General features: G+C 40.5%; 1 protein-coding gene across 4 annotated transcripts in view; it reads right to left on the minus strand.

Annotated features, from left to right (window-relative positions):
* The window catches only part of LOC142932962 (neurexin-1a), a 228,749-nt gene that overhangs the window by 142,839 nt on the left and 69,899 nt on the right, over positions 1 to 16,011 (minus strand). For 2 of the 4 annotated variants that reach the window (XM_076077075.1, XM_076077076.1), the window contains 2 exons: positions 5,284 to 5,585; positions 897 to 1,058 (listed from right to left, as the gene is read on the minus strand). In XM_076077075.1, the coding sequence (XP_075933190.1) occupies positions 897 to 1,058; positions 5,284 to 5,585 (464 nt within the window). Of the gene's footprint in view, positions 1 to 896; positions 2,734 to 5,283; positions 5,586 to 16,011 lie in introns of those variants that run through there. The other 2 variants (XM_076077074.1, XM_076077077.1) reach the window with 2 other exon arrangements.

Here is a 16,011-nt window from a genome sequence, read left to right on the forward strand (position 1 = left end):
CTTTATATCTTTGCATATCCCTGGTGGCTCGTGAAGCATATGCTTTAGGTCAGAATCCCTATTAACCAGCAACTGTAAAAAAGAAAAACCACTACTGTACAGATTCAAGTGAAATGTATCAATTATAAACCCTCTGCAGGAAAACAAATCACCTCCTTCTCTCTTACTTAGGGATAAAGTATAGACTATATACATACTTCCATAATAGAATACTAGAACATGAGTAAAGGGGCGAGTGACAAATTACATACTATCATTAAGCCATTAGCCTGAGGGGCCATTACACCATGGAGCATTGAAGATACAAAATGTGCTGAATTTAATACATTGCCTGACAGTATTTATGTCAAACAGTGATGTACTTGCACCTTGTTGTGTCCCTTTTATCAAGGTGATAAAGTTGCACAATGTTAACATACACACTACTACAGCACCAAACCAAACATAATAGTAATAGGGTAAGTCATTAGGTAAGTGGTCTAAAATAATATTCCTATTCCCCAGTAGAAGAATTGTGAGGCGTTAAGTGTGTCAGTTGGCTGACTGCTCATGAAAATTCAACCGCCTTATCCCAGGATCACTGCTGCTCTTTGAAGTGCACCTGACGGAGCCTCTGGTAAATTCCACTCCAAGAAAGTTCATGTGCAGCCGCGTGGTACACCAGACACACAAGTGAACGTGTGTGTGTATGACATTATGAGCGCACTGAGGGGGCGGTAGAGGCAACATAAAGTTTGTGTGAGAGTATGTGAGGGAAAGAGGAGAAACAAACTAAAGTGTAAAGGATGAGACAGGGTCAGTGTGTGGGTGGAATGGCCTGTTTGGAGGCCTGAGGTGAAGCCAGTCATATCCTGTACACCCACCAGCCTCAGAGTGCACACAGAAGTAGTGTTTACCTCCTTGAGGCAGCCCATGAAGTTGTTGCTAACTGGAGATCCAGGCAGGTCAGCTGTGCTAGGACTCCCTCCAACATAGAAAAAGTCGTCAGAGCCTAGCATGGTGTAGTCTTCTTGTGTATATCCTGTGGTGGTCAGAATCCCATCCACGGATATTGTCACCTAGACAACAAAGCACAGGGAAAGGACACACTATACTCAGACAGCCTACATACTGCAATGTTATTGCCTTTCCTTCATGTTGTCTATGACAGGCTTCCCTACATGTTTCATAAACCCATTTTCATGTCTGTTTTCATTGTCTTTTTTCTTGTTTTTTTGTTATTATTTTGTCCAGTTTGATTAGTTGGAAGACTGCAAGCCTTCAAAGGAATGCTATTCTAGTTTGAGTGTTAGTGAAGTGCCCATACTACAGTGTTAGTATTGCCCCTACTGCAACTTAAAAGTACTTTAGCAGACACAAAAATGGTGTTAGTAGAATGTTATCTAGGTTAGTTAAACTATTAATTCCATATTAGTACGTCCAGCAGTTCTACAAAATAAATCAGAAAGTGCTACTGGGTTAGAGAGGGAGCACATGCTATGAAAACAACAATCACCGTTTAGTATAGGAAAATGACTGAGGGTATAAGAGAAAAAAATAGCATGCATACATTTGTCTTTTCTTTTTGAGTACAAGCACACAAAAAGAAATTGATAGACTGGGATACTGGGAGTCAGTATCTTGACACTTGCCACAGTGTCAGATGCATGCAAAAGCTTATGGACACTGCGGAACCACAAAGAGAAACAACAACACACCAGAGACGCACCAATGACAAACACAGCTCAACTGTCACATTCATGTAGACAAATGGGCAGTCTGACATTTGCAACACATAGTCAAAGTGCATGCCATGCAGAGTGAATGGGGATACAACTGGCTGAGCCAAAGAGCATCAGGCCAGCCAGACAGGAGAGGGTCCTCATTATTAACCACAGCTTGATGCAAAAGGCTCGAAATGATGCTCCTAAAAAGGTGGATCAAACAGAATTGGACAGGAAACAAGTGAAATAAAGAGGGCGAAACCAATGAATGAACCGAGAAATTAAAAAGGATTCGAAATGTAAGCAGAAGAAAAGAGTACCAACCGCAATTTCCCTTTTTTTGTAAATGACGTCTACAGTAAAAAAAATAAAAAAAAAAAAGGAAAGAAAAGAAACACACGGCAAACCCAAACTAAGAAACAATTAGAATGATATCTACCGAACAATGTAGTTTGTTTACCATAGCGTGTCCAATGCCTGAGTGCTTTGTGGAAAAGGGGGGAGAAAGGAAATTAAAAACTGTGAACAGAATAACGACTGTTACTCAAATAATATATGATGGTCAATACTGTTAGTACATTGTTAAAACGGCAAAAAAAACATACTGGTTAGTAGAATGACACATTCCATGAATGATGTTAGTTTGATTCCAAAGCATGTTAGTAACATAGAGTAAAAAGGGCAAAATAAGTTCAACAAGAAAAAAGCAGTTGAAGGAAATAACAATAATGCTTGACCAGCGACTCCCTAAGTTCCCCATGGTGTTTTTGAACCATGTTCTGTAAGTGGCCAGACCGTTACCCTTACCCAAGTCCTGAGAAAAGGATATGAATGAAAGACATCATTTTTTTCATAAGAAAGAATGCCTAAAGCACATCAGTTGACCCTCTCTTACAAAGTCCCGAGTTCAAGACCATTTTAAAGCTTTGTTTCTTTTGTTGGTACTGGTATTTGCGTTCTTTTGCACTTGGTTTTAGGCTGGAGACCAATCCAGTGCATCGGACTTTCCGTCTCTCATACAATACTGTACCTCCATTTGGTCTTATTGATGAACTTTAGGATCACTTTACTGCAATGAGACAAAGCAAAGAACACCCTGACACAGAATGAGGATGGGAATTTTGATTCCCCCAAAGAGCATGCACTCAATATGCTTGGCTTTCTTTTACAATTTGAATGCAGTGAATGTTCAAGCTGGCCAAATCCTTAGGTTTGCCAATAATCGATGTGCTGATTATGCAAGAAAGCTGCAGCTTTGGTATTGAGGTGAAGACAAACGTCTCCCATCAAATGTGCAGGAACAAAACTGATTGAAAACATCTTCCTATCCACTTATCTTCAGATTGTAAAGATGCTGAACCTAACCCTGACCTAACTGTCTGCAACATCCAGCAGCATCCCAAATGTCTTGGAGCGGCAGCAGTGGATTTCTCTCAGAATGATGTGAAGGCCAAAGATGGTGGGACCAATGATGGCAATCACGCCGCTTTCCCTGATTTTCTCTCACCAACACTGGGGTTGAGTCCCCAAAGAGGGAATTGTGTTCATCATCATCATCATCATCATCAGTTAAGCCAGCACTGTAAGAGGACTTCCTGCTGCCCCAGTAAACAGATGCGCTACCTAGAAGTGCAGCTGAACTCTGGGTCCAGCTGCGTGGACCCAGAGTTGCTCTGGGTCCACAGAGCAACTGTGGACCCAGTGAACTGTGGACTCTTGTGTGGACTCAACTGTGGACTCTTGGTTCAGATCTGGTGTCTGAACCAAGATGAACAATGATTATGACTGTGATTCATAAACGTTACATGGTCACACATCACTGGCCTAGCTGTTATGAAACACACGAGACACCTGTTTGTGCACCTGGGGTGAGATCTCAAATGCCACGTTGCGCGTTGAGACTCAGTTTCCCACTGGTGTCCTATCAGGCCCTGGAGTACTGAAGGAAACCCAATGTTCTGCTGTATTAGACCTCTTGGGCACAGTGAGTCATAACACCTTAAACTACTGTAAATGGATTAAAGTGATCAGGATCTTGTTAAAGTTGTGGCAGCTTTTAGACAGCAGGGATGTGAAATCACATCCTCCAACAGACTCAGTGGTGGCTTACATCAATTGACATGTGTGAGCGAGTTGTTGCTGTTGAAAGCCACTGAGAACATGTTGATGTGTGGCTTCAGTACAACTTTGGATCAGCCATGGATCCAACAGGCTGGCACTGTTGATGTCCAAAGGGTGGTCTGCCACTAGCAGAGTGGCAGCTGCCTCCTGACACCATTTAGTACTGTATATGTTGGGCTGGTACAAATCAGTAGTAGACTGTTTACAATGAAACAGACCATCACATATATCTGTGGCTTCTCTCTTGCCAGGGGAATCTAATCTTACAGGTGGAGGAGTTTGCACATGCACTACAGCCAAAGGCTCCACTTTACACATTTTCTTCAACCCATCTGATTCCTCTGCTCCTGGTAAGAATCAGGCAAGAACCAATCCTGGCCAGTTTCCCATTTTTGAGCAGTGTTGTCACATGGAATTGGCAATATTAGTGGGGGGTTGCAAGAACCATCCTGTGGTTTTTCAGAACGTAAGTAGCACAAGCTGCTGAAAAGGATTTCTAAAGAAGACTTATACGTAACAAATGGTGTGCTAACCAGGTCACACTGTTACTGCATGCAGTAGTCTCTTCAAAGTTAATAATGCAGAGGGGAGTCACCGCTGCCATGTAGGACAGCCTATTAAAGCCTATGGATCCTGTTAGAGGAGTTTTGCCTGTGCTCATAAAACATTCATTTCAAAGAGTGACCAAGCTGCAACCTCGGGTGCTGAGAAATGAAGCCAACACGGAAGAGCCGGAACTCTGCAGTTCCTCAAATGGCCACTTGAGGCTGGCTCAAAAAGTGAGTCGATCCCCATAGACCGCCACGTTAAAATGCCACCCACCTTGAGCATTTCACCGGCTCTTCAGAAACCTATAGGTGACGTCACAGAGTCTACGTCCATATTTTATACAGCCTTTAAGAGTGACCCTTAGTTTTAGTTATGCTTACGTGATGTATATACTTTATCCAAAAAGTTTGCTTTTATATGCTTTTCTCTTATCTCACAAAACAATCCCTCAGCAGTGACATCATTCTTTAAACAAATTAGTGCTCAATAACTGTCTAACATCTAAACAAGCACTGCAAAACTCAAATTTAAACTGTGGTCAAATGTTTTTGTCACAAAAAATTAAGCATTTACCTCTAATACTTTGTTGATACGGACTAGTCCCAAGGAACTGACATGAGTTAATTTCACTTACATACTGAAAACTCTGAGAATTGTAGTTGCTTTAAAGGATAAATAAGTTGTCTTTCTTTTCCCCCTCAAACTGTAACTCAATAGAGGTCTTAATTCCCATCTAGATGTCCCTGCGCACTTGTGGTTCCGTTTGTTCTCCACCATACACCACCATGATTCAATTTAGCAATCCAATTACAATGTCTGGAAAAAACAATATATTGTATGATGGTAATGATTTAAGTGCATTTGTTTTGATTCATTTACTGAGTCTCTGCATCACCCTCTGTACTGTTACCTGACGTAGATTCCTTGTTACTTTGACATCATGCCAATCATTGTCATTAAATTTCCCATTGACTGGCTCCACAAGAGCTTCAAAGGCTCCAGACCCCAAATTAATGACGAGTGAGACAGCCCCATTTTTCAGTGCCAGGTTGACGTAATCAGCTGATTTGCCCGTGTGCAGCATCAGTCCATTCCTCTGCAGGGTTTTGAATGACAATGTGATTTCATCACTGCTGCTTTGAATCGGGTTCAAGGACAAGTCGTAGCAGAAGAACTCGGATCCTTTGAAGGTGGCGACAAACTCTTCTTTTCCTGCGGAGACAGAGGAAGAGAAATGCGTTGCATTAATATCCTGGCCTCTTGGGTGCCTGTTGGGGAGCTGTCAGAAAAAAGAAAAAAAACGAGAAAGGATGTCTCAAAAATGGTGGATTACTAATAAACACAGTGAAATTGGAGATAAGTGGCAAGCTGAAATGTGATGGAAGGTACATCTAAAGATTCAAGCTAGATTCTAGCTTTCAATGCCATAGAACACAGGTGTTTAGAGACAAGCACTGCATTACCCACTCTACATTATGTCCCATTTTTAAAACGTTTGTACAGTAATTGCATGTACAGAACTCTACTGCTATTTTGGACATCACATCTCACACAATGTAACGGTATACCTGGCACACGATGATGTACTCCTTCACAGCTTTCTCACACAAACACATTGTAGCACTGCTTTTCCTTTCTTTACGTAGTGACGTGTTCCGTTTTCTTGTGCTATTGCCTCTTTTGTGATGACTCACTTCTACATCAACATAGCTACAGCCACCCTACATGTCAATAGTGAGCATGTATGTACAATATTTACAAACCCAGTGTGCCCACTTTTGTACTGTATGCTATGCTACATTTGTCGTGGCTAATTTACACCAGCCTCATGCGAAGATTGTAGAATAGACAACATCACATCAGCTCATAGGATCCAACGCCACATTCACACACGATAATTAGGCAATCATGCATAAAATACTTTATATGAAAGCACACTACAAGCACATTACATAAAATCCTATCCTACTGCATGTTTAATTCAAAGATGTGATATGAGAAGTGCAAACACACATTTTAAACTGGAGCATTGAAATGCAAACAATATGTCCCCTCAGTAATAGAAAAGCAGGAAAGCCTCTGAACTCACACAGACCACAGGTTAAACAAAAAACGCAGACATTGTTTTATCTTTACACGGATACAATGGAGAGGGGATTCACTTGTGTTAGTGTTGCCTTTGTGTTGACATTATGTCATGAATCTGATCTGAAAACAATGTGAGAAATATAGAATCACACATGATTATGTTGTATGTACTAACTGAATGGATACGTGGGCAACAGTTTGATTTCATTCATATCTCTTACATCAATATCAATATCTTTAGACCTTTACAAATCAATATATGCAATATATGCAACTGTTCAAGCAGAAAGCATTCCTGTGACAGATTCCCATGAGCGCCTCCCACCATTAGAACGGTTAGTTCAGATATACTTGTTTCTCAGTAAACTCGAGCAGGATGGCACTCACCATCCATCCTCAGATATGACATGACAAAGCAACAATAACCTTGAGAAAAAGCTCAACGCTATTATTGTGAGATACAAAAAGCGGCACTGAGGGTGATGCATGTAAACACCCATTAGAAAGCGTTTAAAAACAGGTTTAGACAGATAACAAGCCATTAAAGCCACTAGCAGAAAATAAGCCACCGAAACACAAATGGACCAAATCATTCAATTATCATAAATGGGGAGTGCTGCTCATTTATATATGCTTGCCAAACATACACACATTCAAAAGACACTCACTCACACATGCTTAGAGTAGCATCCAGGCACGGATGCAACAACACAACGACTAAAAGGGGTTGCTGTCCACAACAATTTGTCACCTCATTGATTCCCCCTTAAAGGCACTATAGTGCACCTCTGGGAAAACTGCAAGGGGCCGTAATTGAAGTGGGCTGGATCTCACCACTCTTTGGTCATTCCCTCAATGCCTGAGCCCCCTATCAGTGAAAATTAGAGACCTCTACCCTCTTCACTAAATCCACCTATTCCTACTCCACAAGCTCAGTGACCATATAACAAATCGAGCCAATAGTTTAGGGTCAGTCTCATCTCTCTCGCTCTACACACACACATCCCCACGCCCGCACTTCAGTTAATTCCCCTAACCAACGGAGAATGAATTGTGTGTGTACAGCAGGGGTTTTGTTAGGAATTTACAACACTTGGGGCTGAGCCCAGAGGCAGAGTCAGGGCGAGGGGCATACATCTCCGTAGAGAATCACATTTCCATTCAAACACTGGTCTAGTCAGCCTGGTGCACTCCGATGTCAACATATGCAGGTCTAAATGGAGCAAAACAATTCAACCATCAGTATTCACTCAGCTGCTTTATATTTGAAAAAAAGATTGTATATATATACACATCCAAGATTGTATTATATCCAAAAAATAATCACTTCATTCAGAACTGAGGGGAATTAACATAAGCGGATTATTCTAATAACTAACTAACTAACTTATTGAAGACACAAGACTGTTTTTTTTTCTGTTTAAATGATGTTGACTCTGGCAAAGCATGACTTGTCAAACTTTAGCTTTTGGAGGCATTTCACCGTAAAGCTGTCAGCCAAGTCAATTGTCAGGCCAAGCTAGCACTCAATCTTCCATCTGGCCACTAATGGCAGTCAGCTCACAAGCACACAGCTGGCTCCTTTTAGCCGTCTTTCCATATTTGGGTAACAAGCCACACATTTATGCAAACTATAATCCTGAAATTTCTGATGGTTTGCACCGACTTTGGGGAAGCTGAAAGGATTTTCCGAGACGGTGGTGAAAGAAATAGTCTGAAGCCTTGTATATGAGCCGCTATAACAAAACAAAACATTGGCTATTGGCTCACTGACAATCAGGAATCGTATAAAAAAAAAAGTTTTTTCCCTGCTGATCCTGTCCATGACTCAAAACCTTGACACGATCTGAACTGTGAGTTTTGTGATCCGTTGCGCCCCTACAAGTTCTCCTTCTTACCACCTTTAAAATTCAAGTCCAGTATTCACCGGTGCTTTACAGAGGAAAATAATCTGGGTCTATCTCTAAAAAAGTTTGACTTTCTCTAAAGTTGCATTCATTAATATTCCACATGAACTTTGGGTCAAATTACTATGTGTAATGTTAGAGGTGTTTCTCCTGGTGACGAACCCACCAAGAATAACAAAGCTGTAAACGTGTGGCCTTTGGGCGATAGTCAACATTTTGAATGAAAAACATGCCACCCTTATATAGATATTTTTTTCACGGAAGAGTGGCGTTCCACCTGGGCAGACATATTGCACTTAAAGCGGGACACCGTTTGAACTAGGTTTGCCATCAAACAGTTTTCGGTACTATACTGCTTAAACCTTAACGGTTCGACTTAAATGACATTTATACTGTAAAAATATGCTCTTTCTTCTTCTCAAATTAAATATGACAGTGACTGGCAGCACCCCGACCAAAAAAACAGACAAATGCATAACAAATGCAGACAGCTGGGCAGGTTTGCACGGTGGCGTCTAGCTCAACACACACATGCCAGATTTCAGAGCAGGATCATCTCAAATACAGACAACTAAATCCAACACAGCCCACCCCCTCAAGGAGTAAGCACATTCTGAAAGTACAATTTGACAACTTTGACAATTATCCCCTTTATGTATGCTTAAAAGGGATAATGACTTCCACCTGAATTCACCTCATTAGACTACTATATGCAAAGAGTGTCGTCAATATTTTGTGCATTCAGTGTGTAATTTCTGAGCCTTGACAGGCAGGCCATATCAACTAGACTGGTGAATGTTAGGTACACCTGTGCATCTCTTTCAGCCAGAAGACATAGCAACCTGCAGTGCTAACATTTAGCATATGTCACTCAGATGTATCATTTTCCTGCAGAAACAAAAGCCACTTGATCTTAAAACAGACTACTGTTTTGTCATCGTGTTCTCCTGGGTATTTGGGCGTGTCCCACTTGTCTCTCTGGGCTGTGGTATTGTCTACAGTCAATCAAACTACAGCAAGCTGCCGGCACCTTAATGCCCTTGAGTCGCGACACTGAATGTGAACATGGGTAAGAGCCAGCTCCTTTAGTCTTTTTCCAGAGAACAGAGGACAGAAAAGACATGAACGGAGTGAAAGTGTAGCTCCTAGGGAAAGGCCATAAATAGACACATAGGTAAAACTCGTCACAGTCTATTGTCTGTTGAACAACATCTGTGTCTTCGCCGACAACCAATTTACACCCAAATGTTCACAAGTTCGCAAGTACAATTAGTTGAAACATATTTTAAATAGTTTTTCTTTTCTTAGATTCATAAGAGATACACAGGGATAATATCCATAATGAAAATAATACACCTGTTCTTTGACACTCTTTTCCCATAATCTCTTTGGTATTCAAGATTTGTCCTTAGCCATATAAAGAATTGTAAATCAATAAGCATGTAATTGTTTGTGCCATTCAGGATCCTCATTCTCTATCACATTACATTTGTGGTTGTGGTGCAGAACTAACTACCCGTATTGATGGAAGTAATACAATTATTCGCCACTTTAATTAAATTAGTGTCACACAGAGTCAAAGCCGTATGTTGCTACATGAAGCTACCGCAAACAGCAAGGTACACCTCGTTGTAAAAATAGAAGAGGCGGCGTCGGTATCACTTAACCCTCACTTAATAGAAGCCGAGTATGCAGAAACAAATCACTCATTTATTATGAAGCAACAAGGGGCCACAAGCAGGAGCATATGTACGACAGTGCCAGCATGTGACCGAGCGACCACGAGGCTCCTCGTCAGTCACTTTGCTCTGACACTAATCTGGCATCTGCTCCTCTATGACTGCTTTCTAAATTAGCTTGCACCCAGGGGAGCACGCTGCCTGTCAACATCAAATCACAACACAACAGTCTGAAACAGACCTGGCAGGATATGTGAAAAATTACCTATGAAAGTAACGGCGGAGGTAGCTTTGATTTTAATTGCCTTTATTCAAATCTGTGACATTTTCAACCTGATGATGCAAGTAATACATTTGTCAAATGATGTATCGTTGTGTTTTTAAGCCTCCGCAACCATTTAACGAATAATGCAATTGTTCATTATTACTGACAAAAATATGATTTTCCTCCAGTGTCAACTGAGACAAAACACAGCATGACATATAACAAGAAGGACCCATGGCTATTTTAAGGGCCTGGAGTAGGGGGTACAATAGGCATCGCTCTTAATTATGTTGTCCATCTCCAATGGTGTTGTCTTGTTCATGACAGTCCCAGGATTAACTGTGACTATCATATCACTGCTTCCTTGTCACAGATCTCACTAACACCCACCTCCCTCTCACCACTAGAAATACCCTTCTTCAGCTCTCAGTAACAAGCACAAGTAAAAAGAGCTTGTGTGCCACGCTCAGTTTTCAAAGGTTCAGAGGAAGTTCACAGTTCTGGAAAAAAAGTAAGACACACTACCAAAGTATAGCACCTGTGGATTTATAAGGACTAGATGTGCCATAAATAAAATTGGACGCTAAAGCCATGCAATGGGGAAACCAAAGTTGTTTAAACATCTGTGGCAACAAGGCTCTGTGACTGACAGTGCATTCACTCTGTTCCTATTCACTCTCTGCTCCCTTGTTTGACTGGCAGCCTATTAAAATGATACAGAAGTTAGCGTCTGGCAGCCTATTAAAGTGATAGGAAGTTAGCGTCACGAAGCCGGCCTAAGCCTCTTACATTATGACAGAGAGGAGAGTTTCTGAAGTACTACATTCTTCGAGAACACATTTTATGACATGATTATCACACCATTCAAAAGACTTAATAAAACGTCTCTAACTGCTCCTGCTCGCAACTTAGTCACTCCCAATTCATTCATCGTTCTATATTATATAAATTCTTGTTCTTTTTTTTTTCTTTTTGTCTGCAATAAAGTAAAGATTGTTATTGTTGTTGTTGCTGATCGTGTTGACAGAGCAGCAAGAACGGGCAAGAAAGCCTCAGTTGGCTCAGTAAAACGTACCCAGGCGTTTAACTGCAGCAGTCAGCATGTGTGGATGTGTCTTACACATACTAAGTTCTGTCAGACACCACACTGTGCTAGCCTAAAGTACAGCGTCATTTAGATTCACGGTAGGAAGGGTGTCTTGCTGTGCTCAGAGAAAGTCTCCTCCCCTGATGTCAGTCTGCAGAAACACTTCATCCATAGTAAAGTTACTCATAATTGGCTTCGCCATTCAGCTTGTCATTATGTATAGAAGCAGGCGTCAATTAGGCACCCATTAGAACCTGTTTGGCTCATATTCTTCTCACTGATGTGTGTGTGTGTGTGTGTGTGTGTGTGTGTACCGGTGAACAACAGTGCATGCAAATCAGTTTCTGTTAGTTGTATAGTTTTAATTGTGTAACTGTGTAATAATATATTTCATTTAAAGATGACCTGCACACTAATTGTCTTTTTTTTTAAGCTGTAAACTAAATAATGACTGATCGGCGATAAAACACATCAATGCTGGTGTTAATATTTACATTTCTTCACCAGATCTACTGTTCTAAATCAGCTCTAATCTTGCGAGGCCAATTCTGAGGGAGCGTTTGGGACCAATTTACGTCATGAAATAAAAGAATGTTAAGACAAGAGTGTGTAGATGAAGCATTGAGTTGTTTCATTTTTCTCATTCAGCGGCTGGTTAGTTAGCTAGCTAATGTTAGATAGACAGTAAAAGCCATAAAATTCAGTGGCTCATGTCGTTATTTCCCACTTTACTGTAGCTGTCATGTTTGACGATGCAGCGTTGGCGCTTTCGTTATACGGAAGTGGGCGTGGTTTCATATCTCAGCCCCTTGCCCACTCTTAGGCATTTTTCTAAATGATGTGTTGGCTGGACTAAGTGTCCGACCTGGGGGTGAAGTTACACTTGAAGTTAATAATAATTAGGGGTATTAATGATTAAGCCAGTGTATCAGTTTTGTTTGTATGTTTGTTTAGTTTGTCACTTGGCAGACAGCTGATGATTGTATATTATTTCTTGAGTTAAACTAATCACTGTGTTAATTATCGATTCATGTATTGGGAAATCATATTCTGGTTAATTAATGAATTGTTTAGTCAATAAAATGTCAGACATTTGTCAAAATTCCCGAGCAACAGCTGGTCGTGACTTCTCTCATACTGTACACTTAGGTTTCAGAAAGTCATCGCCCACCACGGTTGTGAATGCTCATACTATAAATATACTAAAAGTTCCAGGATAAACGTTATTGCCAAACACCTTTGTTACAAGTTTGAGTATATATTTGTTTTAGGGTGTGTGTGTGTGTATGTATGTCTGTGTGTTTTTTTCTGGAAAAGTAAAACAAACAAAGTAAGAAAAACATAACACAATGGTGCCAGCTAAGAGCAAAGCAACCACTCATTTATCAAAGAAGGCAACAATTAATATGCATGTGCCTAGTTTTTGTATTATAAATGACTCTGAATTCAGCTATTAACATATAGGCATTTTAACTGCTTGCACCAAGTAACTTATCATACCGTGAACGCAACAATACAACAGGCTTACAAATGAGACATAATGGGGAGAGGGCACATTGAACGTAACATTACGCACAGGCTCTGCACAGGTGAAAGCTAATGCTGCAGACTGCTAATTGGGCCTAGTTAGCATGAAATCAAACAGAGTAAGGGATGAATATACATTACATTATATTTATGTGACTTAAAGTACTTACAGTTCGACAGACGCACACAACATTCAAGTGCCAAGGCAGTAGCACCCGTTTGGGATTTTCATTGCGCACTCACGAAAACACTCCTGAACAGCGTCCTCACAAACTGGGGAGGTGGACCCTACCACTCTAGAGGGGGGCGGAATAGTCCAAGTGCTAGTACTTTCAATTTGTAATTGACTAATAACTGAGAATGTTTGGCATCTCTGGGTGAAAAACCTTAACAAATAATCAATTATCAAAATTGCTGCAGGGTACTTTTCTGTTGAAACACTTTCCATTAACTATTCAGATTTTTTTATGAATGTTTTGCATTAGGGCTAATATTATGGGTTTGGTGGCCAGGATTTGAAAGTGCTTGTTAACATAATAGCCCGAATAATGTTAATTCTGTTTAGCAAGTCAAATGTTTCTATATTTTTTATTTATAGAACACTTTTCACTTGTGTATCATCATTTACAGATGAATGTTGGGGAAAAAATACTGGAACGTCCTGGACAGAAAGACTGCAATAAGGAGTAGCGCTAATTTTTGCCTTCACAACAACTTAAATCCTCACTGGATTTCTGACATGCCGCATCCTGAACCTGTCTAGCAAGAAATAGAACCATACTTCAAGAAGGAAAGCCTCTAGTCAGGTTTTTGAGGGACAAAGAAGGTGGAAACGTATATCACATTCTGCTTTGCAGAACCCTACAAATCCAACGGATTCAGTATGGTGATATTGTCAACTTGGAATATGGGAACACCACAAGAGAAAACTCCTTGGAGCACAGGGTGAATTTGGTCCGATGAATTGCCTACATATTCCATGATTCTTACACAGTCGTGCAGTGCAATTACCACACCAACTTATTTCCACAAAGTTGCAGCCAACAGCATCACAGATAGTTCCATAGTTAACAGCTGGTGCCAGGGATCACAAGGAATCCTTTTACTTTCTCCGGAAACTCATCCAGATGCAGAAGCAAGGGTAAAAAAAAAAATAAGCCTCATTAGACCATTTTCTGTTTGCTCAATGTCATGTCTGTCAATATGTTGGATATTAGAGAAGAGCAACATAAAACATCTGTATACAAACAGTAATCATGACAGTGATGGTAATGATAATGTTTTTTACATGCATTTTAATTCCAGTGATATGCAAATTGGGTGACATGTATGTCACAATACACAGCACAATATACTAAAAGAAAAATTGACCCTCATATGCTCATATGCACAGTGATATAAAATGGCAACTATTTTTTCTCCCATACACGCAGTTTACCTTTCTCTCTCTCTCTCTTTCAATTATATACATGTATCAATTCATATTTAATCAAATTAATTAATTTCTGCTGCAATTTTGCCAGGGAGTGGAGCTTAACAAAATAAATATTTGTTTGCCAGACTGTTCATTACAGAAAAAGAGCAGCAACTGCTGGCACAGAGCCAGAGTGAAGGTCAGAGCTGCATGGTGTTATTTATAGCCACTTTATATCAACATCTCTCTCAAATGACAACGTGATTCATAAAGCATGTCAAGGCTAATATGACATCATGCTGATGCATACTTTTTTAAATATGAAATCACGGTTTTGGGGTCGATTGTTTTTGTGTTGGGAACCAGCCAATACAATCTAATACAATTTAGCACTAACAAAGACCCGAAGAGTCATTTTAGAGTGTGTCAGCCAGATCACACACAGTCTGCTCACTATAATTGGCAGTGTCTCAATCAGGTGCAGAGGCAATCCTCCTCTGGGAGCAGCTCCCCCGAGGACAAGAAACCATCTCATCCACAGCTGTAATGGCATCACTACTTTGATGATGCACACCTGTGCACACAGTCATGCATACAGGAAAACAAATAGACAATGGAACTGACGTGGATGCCCACACACATGCTGGACATAAACACACACGCTGAAGAGTGTCTTTTCCTGAATACCCTTCACACATGAATTATAATATAGCAATACGGACTCCAGCAATGTCCATGTCACAAACTGCTATTTCCTCATAGCAGCAACGGGGTTTCAGACAGTTTACAAAACAAGGTATTATGTCCAGACTCTCTAGCCACGTTAATGTGCATGCCAGAGAAAATAAAGACTACTCTGCAATAATATGTCATTTTATCTTTCCGCAACACTTTTAAGATTTTCTTTTTATAGCAAACACAATTAGCAAGCTGCTTCTGCATGACTGACAATATCGCAATCACAGATTTTTGCAAGAAAAAAGGATAAAGGGTGATATTTGTGTGTTTGTGTTTGTGTTTGTAAGCTTTAAATAGTCTCTTGAAAGGGCTCCATGAGTGTCACCAGAGGGTTTGTAAGAAAAGTGGAGAAGGCTACTAACCACGGAAGATTCTGGAGATCCAATATACAGTGTGTCTGAGATAAAAAGGGGAAGACATTTATAGTTGGCAGCTGGGCCGTTAAACTAGATCTGTGCTTCCGCCACCACCAAGAACATTTCGGTGGAGTGGGTTTAACAAATAACTCCTCCAAAAGCAGCATCTTGAGGACTTAATGGCCCTGGCAGGAGACAAGGTAGTCAATCTCTTGACGATAGACAGGAGCCTCTTTATCCGCTGTACGGGTGGAAAAAGGGTAAAAGCCCAAGTTCAGAAATAGCAAAACCCAACAAAAGTCAACTAAATCTCACAGGGCATCACAGTATGAGAAAAAATACCCATAAACATAAATACACAGACAGACAAATATGCATTTTAATACCCATTCACTCAGACAAAAAATAACCACTGTATGAATACACATACTAAACAGCACACTTCCAGCTGCAAGGCTCTCATTTGCTCTCAGCCCATTACAGAATCACAACAGCATTATGGTGAAGAGGGAGTGTAATGTGCTGAATACTAATCTGCAAAGCCCAATCCATTTCTACAGAGTAAATCCGTGGGATA

The sequence above is a fragment of the Anarhichas minor genome, unplaced genomic scaffold, assembly GCF_050575085.1.
Source record: "Anarhichas minor isolate MPS153535 unplaced genomic scaffold, ASM5057508v1 ptg000058l, whole genome shotgun sequence".
In the NCBI taxonomy this organism is placed as follows: Eukaryota; Metazoa; Chordata; class Actinopteri; order Perciformes; family Anarhichadidae; genus Anarhichas; species Anarhichas minor.